We start from the raw sequence: 20831 nt of genomic DNA, 5'->3' as shown, positions 1-20831 counted from the left end.
GGGCATTATTTGTGAAACAATTTTCTTCCGAAGATCTTGATAGAAAGTACAGGATGGCCACAAAGTCCCGTTACTCCTGAAAATTAGTAACATAAACCACTAAATGTACGTAAATAACTACACAGAAAGAACTGAATGACATGAACAACAATGCTTTCGAGAAATTTATTGAGATAGGAAACATTAAGTGTCCAAAGGAACAGTCTGTCGACCGTTATTCTCATGGCATAATATAATACGCAGCCAGGTTCTGTGAGACATTTTGCGGAGCATTGTAAGTGTAACTTGAGTGAAAACTTGTTTCACAGCTTCTGTCAGTTCAACAGTGATATCGTAACGATTTTGTGCAACGATGCCCTTTATGAACCTCCATAGCGCATTATCACAGGTGGTGAGATCTGGACTTCGTGGTGGGCAAGCAAGTGGTGCGGCCAGATTCGGACTACCACGACCAATTGAACGCCCAGGGAAGACTTTCGTAAGATATTCGCGTACGGCGAGGGCATAATGGGCAGGTGCCCCATCATGCTGAAACCAACATGTCTCTTTGATTCCGTGCCCCTCCAAGAGAGGAACAAACTTACATTAGCATTTATCAAGGGGTAACCGGACTTAGTGGCTACGCTGTATAATAGAAGTTAAAAAAGAGGGAAAGGAGGAAATGCAAATGATAATCTCAGTAGCGGGTCTTGAGGGAAGTCAGATCGATAAAGTATTAAAATTTATCACTGCAAACTAAGGAAATACAACTAACATAACGTATAATTGTTGTATACAGGTTTCCGAAGTTGTATTAAGCTTTCTTCCCTTTGCTTGTAGTAGTAAAATGTATTTTTTTACGGATGTGACTTCCCTCAAGAAATACCATTGAATGGTCTATATTAAAGCTAAAGATGGCTGTTCTTAATGTCAAAGTAAGAGATTAGTAGAAGCACAGAAATGCATAAATGCTTTCCAATTTGTAGCAAATGACCTACCAGTGATAGTGAATATTCATGATAATAAGGACGCATGATATTGACTATGATTCAATATTGCAGTTTGTTTTTACTTTATGTTAACTGAAAGTTATCAAATATATTATTTCCTATTTTCAGATATCGATGAATGTTATGAGAACCCTAGAATCTGCTTAAATGGACGATGTGAAAACACAGCAGGATCTTATAGATGCTTCTGTGCACCCGGCTTCACCTCATCCACTGACGGTACATTCTGTGTAGATATGGACGAATGTTCTGAAACAGGAATGTGTGAAAATGGACGCTGTGTAAATATTGATGGATCATTTAAATGTGTTTGTGATTCTGGTTATAGACTAGCACCAGATAGAAAGAAATGTGTAGGTTAGTATATAGTTTTGTTCTCGTATACACAATTTAAGTTTTGAAAACTGCAACAGCAGTAAGTCCATTAAAAAAAAAAAAAAAAAAAAAAAACAATACCTTTATAAATTCACTTTTTAATTGTTAAATAAATGCAATGTGTATTTTCTTACTATATCTTAGTTTTAAAGAGTTTGGTTTACTAGAACTCCTTTATATGTATACCCTGTCCATGTGTTCGTCCCTCCGGGAGACAAAAAGAAATGTCAAGAACTATTTGATGAATCACCATCAAATTTAACCAAAGAAATGAAATGAAATCTTTGAGTTTTACGTCCCACGGTTATGCCGGTTAGGCTAAAGGGGACAGTGATTATGAGAAATGAATGAAATGGTGGAATGAAGAAAGTGAGAGGAAACGGAGAACCCCGAGAAAACCCACGCACACAGTATTTGTCCTCCACAAAGTTCACTTGGCAGGGGCTGGGATCGAACCCGGGACCCCAAGCACCAGAGGTGAACGCTCTACCACTGAGCCACCGCGGCCCCCAAATTTAACCAGATTGTAGAGGGTCAAAAGTTAGGAATAGAATTCGTTGATAGAGGCAATATTCAAACCGGAAATAGTAGAAATCAACCATTTCCGGTTTTAACAGTGATCATTATATAGAAAAAAAGTTAAAAGTGAGAAACGGTTTTCTTCAAGCGATAAGCGTCCGAAGAATACATTCCATCTCCACTCTAATCTCTCTATTAAACCGGAGCTAGCAGAAAATCAGCCACTTCCGGTTTCAATGGTGATCGCTTAGAGTAAAAATGGTAATAAATAGCAAAGAAAGTGGTTCTCTTCAATCAATAAGCGTCGCAAGAGTATATTACAAATTTGTATTAAAAAAATCTTTCTACAAAACGATAGTTGTGCAGAATAGACGTATCCTTAAACATCTGTTTGGTTTTAAAAAAATGCAGTTTTCTATTTCAGCGTTGATTTTAAACACCGTATTTGAAATGCTTCTTTCTTATGGTACTTTGTGTTGCTTTTTAAAAGATTTTGAGGTATTATTGCTTGTTATAAAATGATTTATAAGCGGTGATTGATTCTGTTTATTTACTAATCCTGGATTCATTTTAATGAACACTTGTAGGTGTGCATAACCTACTTAAGAAACGCTCAATTTTACGGGTGTCGAAATAATTTTTAAAAAAATATTACAGTGGTTCTAAATTGTTTTGTTAAACTGATCGTTATTTAGGATATTTCATACGTAGAATATCATTTAAATATAATGGCTCAAATATAATGGCTCGACAATAATGTTCTTCACTCTTGTTCTTCACACTTCTCTTCTGTCAGTCCAGCGCCGTTACTTATATTTGGGAGGAGGGGAGCACTAATACGCGTATTTGGCCCCCCTAGAAAAAGTCGTTCTTCTAATTTTTGGACTCTCTCTTTCCATCTCTCTCTAACTCTCTATGAACCCCCCGGAGTTGTAGGCCCTCCCGCACGGCAAGGTCTGCGGTACTGTTAGTTACGCCTCTGGGTCCGTTCCATGCATAACAAATTAATTAAGGGGACGATATTCACAAATCTCAAAGCCATACGAATAAATATTATTTTTAGGGCCCCTAATAGCAGACATTTTTTTACTGAAATGGGCTCACGACTCATTTTTGTTTTATTTATCTTTTGTGTGCTATTTTGTTTATGTAATATAGTGAACCTGTTTGATGCTTCATTTATAATTTCATGTTCTTATCGCATATGGAATAAGAACATTTTTTCTTAAAATAGGCCCCCTCGAATGGCGGGAAGCTTCCCTGGGGGACAGTTGCCTCCCTGTCCCCCCCCCCACACACACAAGTTACGGTCAGTCATATGTAGAATAAGACAATAGTAAAAAACAGAGAGCACTTCGAGATTTTTCTATTTCTTTGTCGTAATAGTAATGGTATAATTATTAGTACTATGATTTCTACTATTTTTTACTCTTGATTTTAATTTCTGTAGATTCCTTGTACTACGTGGCTTTTGCTTTACCACTAGAACTTGGGTGACGATGCTTAGAAATAGAGAATTAAATAACAAAACATCAATAAATAAGAAAATAAACTCAGAAGGGCTGAGCAGTGCTAAAACTACCTGCGTAATGTAGTAGTTGAAGTGACAAATATGTAAAAATAGTGTATCGGGCACTAATCTTATATTGCTTGACAGGAATCAAAATTAAGAGTACATGATATGATTAGTAAAGTTTCTGAGTGTGTCTTCTTAACATACGATGTTTTTGACTTGTTATTAGATATTGACGAATGCTTGAGCAATCCGTGTCAAAATGGACGTTGTACCAACACTCTTGGAAGTTTCCAGTGTGCCTGTCTTTCAGGATTCAATCTTGGTGCAGATGGAAGAACATGTTTGGGTATGGTATATAATTATTATTTATTAATATGTTTCTAACAAGTTACTTAATATAATCATTATAACTAATTATTAAATTTCTATTGCAAGTACTTAGATTTATCATTATTTTTATGAATTTGCGAATTGTTGTGAGAAAGTACGACGATTGTAGTTTTTCGTCTCCCCTACCTTGGCTTGAATGAACTAGGGAAGGTGAGATATATCTCCGGGTCGAATAATAGAAAGAATTGGCAAAATATTTACTTTCATCCTACGCCTCTACGAACTTAATAATTCATTTTTTTTAAAATATTTGGTCAATTTGATTCAGACTATAGATAAATGCTTTGTAGAAATTGTCAACCCGTGACAACCATTGCCGTCTTTCGTTTTCCGTATTTGTTTTAAATGTGAGTTTGTAAGAGTAAATGTGTTATTGAATGAGGTGACGAAAAAAGTTTAAAAATGTGAGAATACATTTTTTAATAAATAAATAAATAACTCATAAACATTACGTTCTCGCTTTATCTGTTTTATTGAAATCAATTATTTTTCAACTTAATGAAATGTCACAATAAAACTTGAAGATGTGTGTTGAAACTATCTATCGTATAATAAAAATTAGTTAAGCATGTTTAGATGAATTAAGTTCACCCCCCCCCTCCTCTCTTCTATTTGGAAGTTTAATATGTACATCACTGTTTCGACTTCATTCTGAGGAATATTTTTTCTATCTTAACCAGAAATCAATCCTGCATTCTTGTTTCTAAAGTATAGAATGTTAAAGAAAATTCTCTACAAACTTCCTCGCCATTTCAAATAACACTTCCAGAAACAATTTCAAGGATTTCACAAATTCTGAGAATTATGCATCAATGGCGAAAGGTAATGTTTTAAGGAAATGGGACTTCAGAAGTTAAGATTGAAGAAGTATTTTACTAATTGAAAAGTTCGGATCTTTATAGATAGACTACCTGAAATTACCTACCTAGGTATACAAATTGAAGAAATAGTGACTTTCTGAGGCAAAACTTGAATCCACGTTGCTTCTGCAATTAGTTTATGATATTACGGGGCAATGGATATTTCTTGTGTAATCTTACCATTATTGTAACTACCTAAATAAACTGTTGCCTGGTAAATCGTTAGCCATAGTTGCATTGTATCATGGTGTTGAGATTGTATTCTCTTGTTTATGTTACAGATACAAGAAGAGATTTATGTTATACAACATACAAAGATGGTCAATGTCTGAATCCGTCTACTACTGCTGTAACTAAATCAAGTTGCTGCTGCTGTACCGTAGTTATTGGCCAACCAATGGGATGGGGAACACCTTGCCAAGCATGTCCTGTACCAGGAACAATTGAGTTTGATTCCTTGTGCCCACATGGTCCAGGAATGACGTATAACGGTGACGGTAAGTTTATGATTATAATTTCATAAAAGATAGGGATATCAAAACTTCCATAATTATTTGTAAACGAGAATTTGCTGGTTATAATTACTTGCATGGTCTCAGTCCAATATCGTAACCATTCTCGCTTGGCTAGTGGCTAGCACGTGTACGTTTCATGTACGAGGGTCTGGTTTAAAATTCCGATAGGAAACATCGAGCACGTTGTTTAAGTCCTACTTTAAATTTAGGTTTCGTCCTTACTGTTGATAATGGACGTAAATAAAAGTCAATCAGTTAACCTAACACTAACATTGAAAGTGGTGTAGGTAAATTTCTACTTCTTCATTTTGACCTGAATTTAACTCATATTTTCTCAGGTGAATATCCCCACAATTTTGTCCGTGAAATACACCGATTGGAGGATATCTGCCTTAAGGCATAGAAGGGCCAATGTTCAATTCATTTAAATTCGCCATTAAAAATTCAGTCTTACTTTTTCAGTTAAAACAGAAATACTTATATTTGTCTGCTAGATGTGAACATAGTAAGAGGGGCATTGTGGTTCACTAGTGCCTTTTGTGCAAAATGCCGATAGTGCGATCCATAACATGTGAGGTTATAGTGAACAACAATATATTGATAAATTTTCTCGTGATTCTTCCGTTCCCTACCATCGTCTTATTCCACCAATACTTTAGTCATTAGTTATTTATTATGTTTTACCCTACAGGGCATAACCATGGGATGTAGATGAAGACTCTAACTCGCATCTCTTCCAAGTCGTTGAAGAGTTGGTCTTACAAGAATTAACCTGTACAGTTCCTCCTTTCACGTCTTTTCTTTCTAAATTTAAGTTTATATTTAAGTTGTTATTCTTAAATTAGTCTTTCATAACATATCTGATGAAGGCGATATTACGTTGCCGAAACTGTTCTACAAGTGTTATTATTATATTTATAGCTTTGGTTAGTCTTGTTTTATTAATACTATTAACACTCTTGTAACTTTATTTGCCCACTTTTACAGTAATCTTTATATTTTTAACGCTTCTCCTAATCTATATGTATAAAAATGAAAGTGACTATCTTTATGACTTAATAACTCTTGAACCAACCGTCCGATCTCGATCAAATTTTCACCATAGATGAAATTCGGGCCTGGAATGTTTTTTACCATTTCACTTTGACGGCAGGACTTAGGAGAGAGGGTGATATTTAAAAATGATGGAAAATTTCCGATATTAGTGTCCATTCCATAGTTTTCGGGATCGCTGAGATGAACAGTGATACTTTCGAGGTCGTTTAAATCCAAATTCAGCTCTTTATGTCCAAAATGCGTGCAAATAACGGGTATTGTGCTAGTTCTAATAATAGTAAGTAATTTCGTACCAATATGTTTCTTTTTTAAACTATCTTTGATATGAAGAGTATCTACTTTATTTTTTGTGCCTTGTATTGTAGGAGTGAACAATACTCCAGTACAAAATTCTACAGTTTTCTGTAGCATATATAAGGCCATTCAGTATCTCTTCAGACGGAATGGTCATTATTTTAAAATCTTTAAAAATGTCCACGAGGTTCTCTCTCTCTGTCATTACTGCTATTGTTCTTATAAATTTATTGAACAATTTAAATTCAATTTGCGTCCCGGTGGAATTACCCCACAATATACGACAAATGCGTCTTAAAGTATGGATAAAGAAAATAATTGTGATTGGACTGATTCCTACTCAGTATTATTAGTGAAGACATAAAGTACAAACGTGAAATAAAAACAAGAGTGCGAATGGCGAAAGAAGTATTTAGGAGAAATATGTACATTGTGAATCATGGAATAAATAGTTTGACAAAAAAATCTCTTAAAATATTTCCTCTAGAGCATTGTATTTAAAGGGAAGAGACGTGGACATTACGCAAAAGGGACGAAATTAATTAAAGGACTTTCAAAATATGAATGTGGGGGAAAATGGAAAATAAACTGGATCAATGAGGAAATGCTAGAAATAAAGAAGAGGAAAGAACACTATTCGATTAAATAAAAGAGAAGAAAAACTATTTGGACATTGGCTGAGAAGAAACTCTAGCCTGAGGGACATGATAGAAGTGCACTGCAAGACAAAGAGGAAAGGGCGAAAGAAGTTACAATTGATGGACAGTGTAAAAACGGGTTACCACTACATCACGACGATGATATAGATGAAAATGAAGAACATGTAAGTTTCTCAGTTTTGCATATATATATCAGAGTGACTCGAAGTAAATGTCTGGTTTGTCATGTTGACTTCATACCGGCAGAAAGAGAATATAAATAGGGTGTAATTCAGTGAAGTTTAGGTCATTGGTTTCAATTGTCTTCGTCAGCTGCTGGCCAACTGTTCAATGCGGTGCTGATACCATTCTGGTGGTTTTGATTAGAAGAAGTGACCCTAACTCGCATCTCTTCCAAGTCGTTTAAGAGCTGATCTTACAAGAAGTAAACCATTGAACAAAACCGATTGTAATGGGAAGGCGCAAGTTCGGGGCTATACACTGAATGGAAGAGTTTTAGTTCCTCCAATTCAGATTGTTTCTCTTAGGACTTTTTGGATTGGTGACAAGGATTATTGCAGATTTAGAGCACGGCGTGGTTTCACCTTTTCAAACCGGGTATTTCTGACACAGAATTCGGTACACGTAGTCCAGTTGTTCAAGCTAAGTGCTGGCGTTTACGTCACGCTCATACGGAATGAGTTCCCAGTGCAGTAGTCCAGTACAGTTCCACCAAATGCACAATATTGTAATGCTTACGCAGTATAATGTGTCAAACCTTCCTCTGTGCGCGACCAGCACAGCCTCATGTTCTGGTTGAAGCTATTGAATTTTGTTGTCTGGCAATTTCATGTCGATCCACTTTTCATCATCAGTTACAATTTGTCTTCAGAACCACCAATCCTGGGAATTTTCCAGGAGTACCCAAAATATGTAGCTTCGCCCCTGAGCCTCTTTCTTGAACAACTGGTCTGTGTCGTTTGTTGACAATCCCAGTCGATGAAGATGGCGAACTACGTTGGTTTATGACGATTGTACCTCAGCTACGAACTGTTCTGTCGAGGTTACTGATCCCCTTCTTATGTCATCCATGAGAGTCTCTTCAAAGAACGCAGGTGGATGTTCTGTGTGTTTTTGTTCTTTCTTGCAGACTAGTATTCCCTCTCCTCTTTAAACAGTTTGAATCACCGTTGTGCTGTGTGTTTCTATAGCATATGTTGCACTGGCGGCTCCACGGCGGTATACCATTTTTTTAGTAAGTCCGAAAAGACGACGAATTACGACAGCTTCGTTCATGATAACAACTCAAACTGACGAAGAAATCTGTACTGGCCACAGAAAACCTTCCATATAACATAAGTACATTATATCAACAATTCCAGTTTAATTTTTTGTGCATGTGAATTCCTGATAGCTTAACTGAGAACATTCTTTTGTAGTAATCATCGAATAACTAAGATGAAACTATGATATCTTCTTTTACTATAATTCAACATTAATTTATTATGAATCAGCCAATCAGCAGATCTATTAATCACTTCATTATTTGTGGTAATGAATGAGTAGTACAAAACTTTATACCTTATAATGCTTCATTCTGAATGATCTCCTTCCCCTTACTACTTTTTTTCAGATATCAATGAATGCGCTCAAAACCCAAATATTTGTCAAAATGGAGCTTGTGAAAATCTCATAGGGACCTACAGATGTATTTGTAATCCTGGATACGTGGTTGATGCTACAGGAAAAGTCTGTTCCGATATAAACGAATGCGAAATGGATGATCTTATTTGTCATGGTGGTCAGTGTCGAAATACCCCAGGAAGTTTTCAGGTAGTAACAATATTTTATTAGTACTACTATGTTAATGATATATGAGTTTCAACCATTGTTGCACGTTCATTTCTGAAGTTCATTTTCTGTAAATAATGATAATTGTACAATACATTATTAGTAGTAAATATCTTTCAATTTTAATAATTATTCTACTTCTGTTATTACTTAATGACGTAATAGGATGCATATTAATGATAATAGTAAAAATTTGTACTCACTAAAGGATTCGAAAAATGGTAAAAAGAGGATGCAGGTAAAAAACAGTTTTATGACATTAGTACTGATCTTCAGTTAAAATTTAATATGACAAATCATAATAGTGTTTGGATCTGAAAAACTAGCAATTGAAAATTTGTTTTATTTTGGTGTGAAGTAGTTACAATAACTTTGGAACGCAGATATACTCCTTATACTGTAGATTATATATATATATGGAGTTTATATTATAGATTATAGATTATATATATACTCCTCATATATATATATATATATATATATATATATATACTCCTTACAGGCTATAGGTCAACTCATAGTCTTATAGGTTATATATAAAAATAACGCAGAATAAGCAGTATTATCAAATGTGTTAATATGACATAGGTATTTATCTGTATTTCCGGAATGAATGTCAAGAAGTAGAATTAATGGTTTTAACAAAAAATCTTTATGAATCTTAATAGAACTTAAGGAACACATTGTACAGTAACAAAAAAAATACTGGCCAAAGCTTAAACACACACTATATTTTAAATTATAATATGTTACAGTTTCGGATATGTACCATATCATTCATCAAACACTATATAGACACAATAGAACATAAATGAAGATACAGGAGCGAAAAAATTAAATTTTCGAGTATCGAATTCTAATAGGGCTCAAAAGTTACGTATTCGCATGCTAATCAATGAAAAAATAACGAAAAAAATCACACTTTGGATCTTCAGTTCGTACAAACGGCCTAAGAAAACGACAAAAAACACCAGAATTTACCTTTACGCGAAAAAAATCAGATTTTCAAGTATAGAATTTTAATAGATCTCCGTATTTGTGTGCTAATCAATGAAAAAATAACGAAAGTAATCACACCTTGGATCTTCAGTTCGCGCAAACGGCCTTATGTTTGAAAAAAAGTGGCAAAACGCACCAAAATTTACTTTTACGCAAGAAATATATAGATTACTTTTATTTTTTTTCTATAGCGTCTAAGTACTTTATTTTAGTTGTTTGAGGTCATGTTTGTTAATAATTCGTTAAAGTGAGTGATCTTATACATTTTATTTTCATAATGATTTTGAGCTCTTCATCCATTTCTCAACTTTTTTTTCTTCCTTTCTTGAAATGGCCCAGAACTTACCACGAGGAGGTGGCTGCAATTCGAGTTCCACGCACACCCTACCCAACGCTCCTAACAATTAATCAAATTTTGGTATTGTGAGTCTTGAGGGCAAACTTGCTTTAATGTAGTCATCTGTTTTCTGGTCCGCACACTTTTCGTGCAGACTCTGTAACAAGTGTGACACATCTTTCAGCTTCCTAAATATAGGATGAAAAATTTAAGAAGTCAAACTCAGGAGCAGATTTGTCGTGCATAAGTGATAAGATAATTTCTGTTATCAAGCTTTGGAGCACTGGAGGGGGCGACAGCGTACATTTTCTCTAATCTATCAGCTCACTGTAGTCCGTGGCATCAAAATTTATTCAAGGTGCCATAAAAGTTCTAACAGATTTCCCTTTCGGATTTTATTTCTTGCCTCTAGCACTCTCCTATAACTCAACTCTCGTACGTGTTGCCTCTCATCCACTGTCATAGCCAACAGTATGTTCTCTGAATGACAGAAGAACGCGTTTCTCTCAACCACAGGATCGATGATTCTTTTAATGTTGTCTGGCAAATGTCTAATTGTTTGAACTACCTTCAAAATATGTTTAGGTCCATATTTTACTGACTGATATATCTTTATGTCGAACCAGATAGGAGCATATGTCTTTATAATGTAGTTTACAAGCACTTCGAGTTCGTTTGTAGGATATGTTTGAGAAACGTACAACCGTAAAACCCGGTTTGCACATGCCAGCGATTGGAAGTAACTGAGAGGTCCAGGATCTCTTATAGCCAGATCCGGAGCACAGTGCCCTGTGTGAATTACTCTGTTAGAACTTTTATGGCAACTTCAATTAATTTTGATTCCACGGACTACAGCAAGATGATAGATTGGAGAAACTATAAGCTGTCGCCCTCTCCAGTGCTCCAAAGCTTGACAACAGAAACTATCTTACCACTCAGGCATGGCAAAACTGCTCCTGAGTTTGACTTCTTAAAATTTTCATCCCATACTCATGAAGCTGAAAGATGTCAAACTTGTTACAGAGTCTGTAGGAAAAGTGTGCGGACAAGAAAACAGAGATGGCTACATTAAAGCAAGTTTGCTGTCGAGACTCAAAATCCCAAAATTTGATTTAAAAAATCTGAATTTAAGACAACATCCGTGACTAAATCAACATAATTTAGCACACTATAATTAATAGGAAAGTTGAGTAGGGTGTGGATGGAACTCGAATTGCAGCCACCTCCTCGTGGTGAGTTCTGGGCCAGATCAGAAAAAAAAAAAAAAAAAAAAAAAACCGTTGAGAAATGGGTGAAGAGCTGCAAAATCATTATGAAAATAAAATGTATAAGATCATTCAAATTAACAAACATGACATCACACAACTAAAATAATGTACTTAGACTCTATAGAAATGAAAAAAGTAATTGTATATTTGTATATTTTTATACAAAGAGTACCAAAATTTTGGTACTTTTTTTGTATTTTTTTTCAAATGTTAGACCATTTGCGCTAGGCCATTGATCCAAAGTGTGATTATTTTTCGTTATTTTTCCATTGATTAGCACGCGAATACGCAACTTTTGATCCCTATTAGAATTCGTCATTCGAAAATCTGATTTTTTCGCTCCACCCTAAAATATATATCATTCTTATGAAAAAGTCTAGATTCTATTGACTGAAGTCTTCAACCAATCTCATAGGTCCCCTTATCCATTTTCCTGAAAATCATGTGCCGCCATTTTTGGTCCTTATAAGGGTCTCTTTCAATTCCATCTTCCTGTCTATGCTATCCAAAATTCTCTGCCATAATTCATTAATAGGTAAGCCTTCTGTCCAGTTCATCAACTTATCTCTTCCTACCTTCTTTATCTAATCTGCTTTTGATGTGGATGATAAAGGATACGGTAGATGTCTGAAACTGTAACACATTATACATGGTGGCCCAAAAGTAGGTATACACTCCTGCATTGATCAAATATAACATTGTAGTTTATGAGTTTATTTGCTTCGGCTGTTCCGAGCTTCTAGGAAGGGGCACTCTCTCTTTGGGACACTTGTGCCTGTAATGCTGTTTGCTTCCAATAAACAAATTTCAAACATTATTATTATTATTATTATTAGTATTATTATTATTATTTTGAATGGAATAAAAGTCATTTGCTGCTGTAAGATATCCGAAAAACAAAATTACTTAAATGTTCTGGTTTGCTTACTATTAGTTTACCTAAAGGGGGCAAAGTAGATATTGAGGAGGCATATATATATATATATATATATATATATATATATATATATATATATATATATACGTTAATTATTGTTAATTGCTGAGATATATTATTTTTCTATTGGAAGATTTTCACCCCAAAACTAGGTAAACAATCACACAGCTTATATTATTTGTTTTTACATTAGGAGTGGATCAAATTCATAAAACACAGTCTATCAATGAATTCCAAAGATGATGCTACTATACGACATCAGCTGTCTTTGAATTTTGCTTCGCTTCCCGTTTCGTGGATAATTTATGTATGTTAATAATCATTACTAACTTCCCTCAGTTACCACAATAATACTATTTTTCAACCGCCTTGCCATTATTGTTTGATTCTTGATTTATTCATTTATTTAATGTGATAATTAACAAATATTTTATTTTACGTACTTAAAATATCAAATTTGTCTTCAGTGCATTTGTCCAACTGGCACACAGCTCAACACCTACAACCATGTATGTGAGGATATCAATGAATGCAGAGAGCTTGGACCTGATGCCTGTGTAAATGGTCACTGTGTCAACGTACTTGGAAGTTTTCAGTGTGAATGTGATGATGATGCAATTTTAGACAACACAGGAAGGATTTGTATTGGTTGGTACTTAACATCAGGATAATACATTTCATTAACTGATAATTTTATTTTAAAATGTGTGATATTTAATATTTATATTATTTTGCAAAAGACGTTATGCTGCAAAACGATTAATCTGCAACTGTAATCAATATTTTTGCAACATCAACGTATGGATGATTGAAATAAAGATAGCAGAATAAGAGGGAATATAGCAACAATATACAAGCATTAAAAATAAAGTAAATTGATTGAAGTACTATAATTAGCGTCGCCATTTTAATGTATACAGCCAGCTGAAGCTCTCGGTATGTTTTCATCAATCTACAAGTGGTCACAGTTGAAGGGGGTAGAAGACAAGAGTCTATAAAAGTTTTCACATTGGAATGCTTCGACATAGAGCGTTCAGATATTTGAACATGCATATAATTATCAAAATATATATCCATCAATATGTGAAAAGGTAATTGCATATGAAATACATGTTCATTGAATATGAAGTACTGTAATTAATTTACAAACTCCTGACAACATTGTCATTTTATTCACCCCACAATAACTTATTAGTGTGTTTGAGGTTATTTCGAACATATTTGGTGGGAAGAAATTTCCCCATTCTTTTCAGTAGTTCATACCCTGGCATAAACATGGAATTAAGTGACCAGACGTTTCGGTTTTAATAGGATTGTCTCTTACTTCAGAAAGTGGTCCATTATCCCAAGAAATATATAAATGGGACTCCAAGTGACCCTTTTAAAATAATAATGTCCCAGTTTCTGGCTCGTAGATACATAGAATGATCACAAAGTGCCATTTTAAGCATATTTCTTGTATGAACTTCTGCAGTTATTTGAAGGAAGGATATACCCTTTTACAAGAAATTCTGTCATAAAAGAAATATGACATTCAAAAGACAATCGATGCCCCTAATCCTGATTCCTGTTAACTGTTGAAAGGTAACGTAAACATTAAAACAGGAATAAAGTTAAATAAATAAAAATCCATAGGACCTCCGCGGGATATCCAGATGTCCGCCGCTAATATCCCGGAAAATGGGATATTCAACGGAACATCAAAAGGATGTCCACTGGTAAATCGTGGGATAATGTGATCCTAGGTATGTTCGGCGTGGGATTTCCCTGGGATCTCCTGTCCCATTGACATTCTACGTAAAAATTCTTTAGGACGTCCCATGCAGGACGTCGATGGGATGTCTACTCATTTTCCCGATAATACCGGGAGCTATATGGGATAATTAGGATCAAAATGGGACGTCCTAGGGACTTCGTGAGCTATGTGGGATCTTATGTTTGAAATTTGTTTGGAACTTAAGCTCCTTTTCAATGCAATGCTATATATGAAACTTAAATCAACCTAAACTCACCTCAGAAATTGAACACACTCTCTCTCTCTCACACACACACACCACTGGTGAAAGCTCTGATTATTCAGTCACGAGAAATTTCTGGTGCAACGTGTTGGTACTAGAGATGCGATGCAAAAAAAGAATAAATGTTTTTTGGGAGGGAACGGAATTTTGGCTATTTTTATTTTTTATTTTTATGATTTTCTTATTCAAGTATTACATTAGTTATTCTGTAGTGGATTTTACAATTAAAAAAGCAATTTAATTTACATTTACTACTTATGAGTCCAATTTTTGTTCTGGGACTATATTGTTTTTCAGAATGGTATTTCATTGGTGGCTAGCAAATGTAAATTATGCAACCCACCATATCAGAAGGGTTATTTACAATTAAACCCAAGTTTAGGCAAAAAGAGGCACATCAACTGACTCGGAAATTGACAGGGGCAACGCCGAAGGTGTTGCTCTTCATTATTTATTTCACTCATTTCTTTATTTTGAAACTGCGTAAATTTAATCTTCCCATGCATGTTAGTTGGCCTGTACTTTATCTATAATTTATTTCACTCATTTCCTTCACTTTCAAGTATTTTGAATAAACCTATTTCTCCTCCTGCGAAATCCGGAATTTGAAATAGTATATATTAGCAACCCATTTGTCTGACCACTATATATAGGATGACTACTGTTTTAATCAGACTAATCTCACTCACTAATCTATCGACTTATACTAGAAAATAATTGTATTTCCGTAAGAGCTATGCTCGTTTGTACCAAACACTCCTTCACTCAACCGGTGACCACAGATTTTCGCTGAATAAAAATTTATTTGAAACGATCGCGTTACTTCACTGTATGGGTTTCCATTCGGACAGTAGCCAAATAATGTTAATTATCTGGGGTAATGGAGCGAATGATTGTGAACTTCATTTCTGGGAATGTCGTAATAACAAGTTAAAACGGAATGTGGGGTTGAACTTCCGAAATTTACGAGTTTACACTAGACAAAATACAATTTCAAGTCATTTTCAAAAAATACCATTTCAAGTATTTGTAGTACATGTTCTAGTTTATTTTAGACACATTTGCTCAATGATGTATATATATATATATATTCTGAACATGGTGTTAGTGTTCCTGTCGGTTTTGCGAAGGAAGTATGATATATTTTCATCTAGTCATTGTGCATCCGATAAAATCTTTGTGATACTTCAAGATTGCCACCATGCTGTTTTTGATTTTAAGTTTTTATTATTATAATTATTATTTTATTGACAAAATAAAGCGCATTCACATATTCACATACAAACATGCAATTCTAGGAATTCCTAAGAACTAATTGCCCTAAAAATAACCCCAGCGAGGAAGATTGTCTTGAAGTCAGTTTTTTTTTTAATCTTCATTTCACTTATTGCTTCCGTTATAATAATGCTGACTGGAGTTTTTTTATTTATTTATTTTTTGTGTCAGAAGCTAGGAGAAAATATCCAGATGTCTTAGTTACCTGTTTTTTCACTTGATATTTTCTTTCGTTAAAAATTGTTTTTCTGCAGTATGAAATGGAAAATGAGACTTAGTCAAAACAATTTAATTGCAATAAAAGTCATATAGAATCTATCCTTGCTTCTGGGTCAAATGAAGAGGAAATGAGGCAGAACATCGGTCAAAACAGCAAACGTATGTTATATGGTCTCAATCACATATTTAAAGGAAGAAAAAACACATGCTATAATCCGAGTTATTATTTATTTTTGAAGAATGATAAATAGTGTAGTAGGCAAGGACTGCAGGACTGTTTTGATATATAGTAGAAACCTTAACAGAAGTGTGTTGCTTTATAACATGCTTAACTTGTACTTTTTTCCGTAAAAGTTCGCATTTCTTGTATAAACGTTATTATAAATGTTCGATTTATTTTCGGCTGTGCCCTATATACGTATATATATATATATATATACATATATTGTGAAACTTAACTAATATAGTACTAAATATAGGGTAATACATGTACAAACACAGAAAAGTTAATGTCAATCAACAATAGAGTTCCAATAAGTCAGTAGATCATCCTTAGACCATATAAAATCACAATAAGTAAATAATAATAATTTGATAATGATTTAATCTAACTCATATTTTTCTTTCATATCTCTATTCCTTTGTTCATTTCATGTGACACATAAATACAATTTTTAAGAATTTTCAAGTTATTTGTAGAGGAAATTTACTTATGATTTTCATTTCAGATAATAGACGAGGTTCTTGTTGGACAAAATTATTGGATAACCGATGTGAAAACAACATTCCTCGTTTAATTTTGAAATCCGAGTGCTGTTGCTCTCTTGGCGTTGCATGGGGAAGTCCATGTGAAATTTGTAACCCACAAGATTGTGAATGCCAGAGAGGTTACGCGAAGGTTAGTGTTTTATTGTATAAAATATTGACATTATCGTGTGTAATGTCTTTCTAAAACATTGGAAAGTGAGTGCTTGTTAATGGGTTTCCTTAAATAATAATAACTTGTAATATTTAACAGAATCATAACAATAAACCGAACTACTATCAGAAATTAAAAATGCAGAAAGTAGCGTCCATACATCGAAAATTATTTTAAATTTCTACTTAAGTAAGATTTTCAGTTATTCAAATAAGTAGTAAAAGAATCTTACTTCTTGCCAGATTTATCGGAACGCTCTGAGTTCAATTCCTCATGCCAGTCATTGGATTCAGATTTCTGTAGTTTGCCTCGTTCAGACCTGTTGAATAAAGCAAATGAAATGAAATTAAATCTTTAAGTTTTACGTCCCACACTTATGCCGGTTAGGCTAAAGGAAACGGTGATGATGAGAGATTAGTGAAATGGTGGAATGAAGAAAGTGGAGGGAAACGGGAGAACCCCGAGTAAACCCATGAGCACGGTGTTTGTTCACCACAAAGTCCATACGGTGCGAGTTGGGATTGAATAAAGCAAGGTGCCTTACCCAAAGCATATTCATTCTCCTTTATACAAAGTGAAGCATCAAAGAAGTTATGAAGATAATTTAATGTTGCCTTAAGACAACTTATTATAATTAAAATATTTAATATCATATTAAATATATAAAATGTGAGTACAGAAGTCGCTGTGAGGCAACGTTGGATTATGTACATAATTCGTTAAATTATTTATTTCATATATATGGCAGAATGAACTTCTTGTAATACACCATATTCGTATTTGGCAGTCTGAATGGAATGAAGCAGGAATCTAAGTCGAGTTAGCTGGCAAAGGATAATGAACGCAAGGCCGTCCAATATCTCCGTTATCGCCTGGGTCTTTTGATGCCATTGAAACTGAACATCTTATGCAATCTGAATAATTTTAATAGTCTTTAGGACATTACAGTTATTTTTTGCGTTTTCAGTATAGATTTCTAAAAAATATTTTGATTATTTTCGTTGAAAATACCTTTATTGGAGAACTATAATTTAATCAATAAAATTAAGTGCAGTGCTTGTGAACACTGAATATCTAAAACACATCTTGATCTGTCCTCCACCTCCTAACAAAATAATTAGTTGTTTCATCTTGTACGTTTATAGTTCCTACTAGCAAAAGAACTCCCTCCGTTATAAGCGCTGAGGATACAAAATAATAAAACAGTCTTATATCACCTTATTCATTGTATATAGATGTGATGTCTTCAGATGTAGTATTTTGGCTGAAAATCGTTATCCTTGATCACATAGATAAATTTTTGCTTCTTTCTTTTTAGTTTTATGTGTGTTTGGAAGGGGAGATAAGTGATAAAAAAAATAAGTCTAAATGAATGGTATTCGTTGAACGTGACCAGATATCCAGTGCTGTGAATTGATATTCTTATTTTATTATGTATAGTGTAATTTATCCAATAAGCGTATTTATATTTTATTTAAAAACTCCTTAGTCGGAATTTAATTGTAAATTTTTGCTCGAATGAAAATTGATTCGAAAATTTCCGTTTCTTGTTATTTTTGTGAACAATGAAATTCTATACTATGGTAGGTAATGGTTTTCTTTCTTCAATTGTTTAAAAAAAAGGTCTTATATATTCTCATCTGTCTTTTTTTACGTCCTTACTGTGTCAGTTAAGTCAGGTTTCAATATAAGACATTTTACATTCACAAATTGTTTCTGATAAGAAATAAATATCAGTGTAACAACTTATATGATTAGTTTGTAGTTTCTCTAAATTCTTCACGGAGAAGGCGGCTTAATGTCATTTCAGTCTTGTATCTGAGGATGCTGTACAAAGAAAATATAAATTTATCATATAGTATACAAAATGCTTCCATATATTGAAAGTAATGTGAGATGTATAAACGAAAAAGTTATAATTGTTTGGGAAGGTAATAATATATTCATAACTGAAGCTATTTCCGAAGATAAATTATCATGCACCATTTTTAATTTTATATTAATATTTTTTATTACGTAACAGCTTGAAACAGTAAAAATAACATTCTCACACATTTTAAAAGAATATAAATATTGTTTAATAATTTAAATAATATTTATGTATCACATCATTCTTTTTCCCCGGTTTATTAAAAGGATGAAATCAGTTGAAACAATACAATAACTTTGGACAGATCTATCCATATATATATATATATATATATATATATATATATTCGTTTTGCATCAGTTAGGGTCTATATGACGATTATTAAAAGAAATTCAGTTTAAGTATTAGCATTCTTATAAAACAAGTTGAGTACATTAAGAAATATTATTTTCAATGTTATTTCAAAGAATTTTTTTTTCTTTTCACTTAATGTTTTAACTCTGTTTACCTTCATATAATTTATGATCACAAGAAATACTTCTATTTCATTTAATTCTAATGTATGTCATTTATTATTCTTTCAACCTTAGTCTGAAAAATATTTAATGATACTGTGAAGTGTGTTACCATTAAGAAAGTACAAACCTTATTTTGCAGTTAGATGGGAAGACTTGTACGGATGTGAATGAATGTGATCTAAATGTGGGAATTTGCCAAGGTGGTGGCGTTTGTGTGAATACAGATGGTTCTTATACTTGTAACTGCCCTCCAGGACTAACATTAGATTCAACGAAAAGCCGCTGTATCGATCTTCGAGAAGAGACTTGCTACTTAGAATATCGCCATGGAACTTGCAACAAAGAACTTGACGGACTTTTCCATAAAAGCACTTGTTGCTGCACTGTAGGGAAAGCTTGGGGATTTGGTTGTGAGTTGTGTCCTAGACAAGGTACGGATGCATATAATGAACTGTGTCCTCGAGGAACAGGATTTGTTGGGAGAACAGATATTAATGAATGCACTATGTTCCCTGGGATGTGTGAACACGGAAGATGCAGAAATGCTATTGGTAGCTATAGTTGTCGCTGTAATCAGGGCTATGCCTTGGATGAAGATGGCATTAAGTGTATTGGTAAGTAAATTTTATATCGCTGTAACAAAATTAAAAGAAGGATAGTAGAGTAGGTTTAAACGCTTGTAAATACAATGTGAAAAAAATCAGTACTATCTTATATATATAATATCGAAATGAACTTCACTTATTAGGTATACAACCATCGATTATGACACGAAGTTCGTTAAATGATTAGACACTGTAAACTATCTCTGATTAGGTTAAAAATCATAACCTAAACAATACCAAAAGTTACGCAATGGATTAAACGCAAAGTAAAAATATTTAGGACTCGTTGCAAGCCAAGTTCACTCCGGCATCTGGGAAATATTTCTAAATTGGAAAGACACATACTAACTCAAAAATAAAATTTCGATAGCTTACATACTAGAACAAACAATAATATTTTCCATGAGATAAACGCAAAGAAATAAGCACAGTAGTAAGTGTATATCCGCAGATATGAATCTTAATAAGTGTCTTGAGAAAAAAATGACAATCGCTGATAACAGAAATGCCGTGAATCTTTATACAATATCTTGATAAAAAGAATGACAATCGCTGATAAAAAAATAAGTTATATGTAAAAATAAATTACCTAAAATTAAGTTATATATAAAAATAAGTTATATATATAATGAGGTCATGAACTTATTCGTTTAGTTATACACTTAAAAATTTGTCTATAACAAATAACAATTTCTTACAAGATATTTCTTTAACTGCTTTTGAAAAATAAACATTCATTTATTTTCTTTCGTCATATTATAATGTTTGCTATCTAAGAAAGCCATGAACTTTTGTAAGGTAATTGTCTAACGTACTCAAAAATGTAAATTTGAAAGCCATCTTGTAAAGGGTGTTGCAGTCAC

The 20831-nt window shown here is 33.6% G+C and overlaps 1 protein-coding gene across 1 annotated transcript in view; it reads left to right on the top strand.

Annotated features, from left to right (window-relative positions):
- LOC145666486 (fibrillin-2-like) overlaps positions 1–20831 on the top strand; it is a gene marked incomplete in the record, with an annotated part of 450634 nt that overhangs the window by 276739 nt on the left and 153064 nt on the right. The window contains 7 exon segments of the mRNA XM_081733749.1: positions 1098–1346; positions 3626–3745; positions 4931–5146; positions 8786–8985; positions 13012–13192; positions 16785–16954; positions 19503–19977. Coding sequence (XP_081589875.1) covers positions 1098–1346; positions 3626–3745; positions 4931–5146; positions 8786–8985; positions 13012–13192; positions 16785–16954; positions 19503–19977 — 1611 coding nt within the window.

This window comes from Thermobia domestica, chromosome 12 (assembly GCF_964235325.1).
Source record: "Thermobia domestica chromosome 12, izTheDome1.hap1.1, whole genome shotgun sequence".
Classification (NCBI taxonomy): domain Eukaryota; kingdom Metazoa; phylum Arthropoda; class Insecta; order Zygentoma; family Lepismatidae; genus Thermobia; species Thermobia domestica.
Note: the sequence above shows the minus strand (reverse complement) of the source record. Positions and strands in the feature narration are given on the sequence as shown.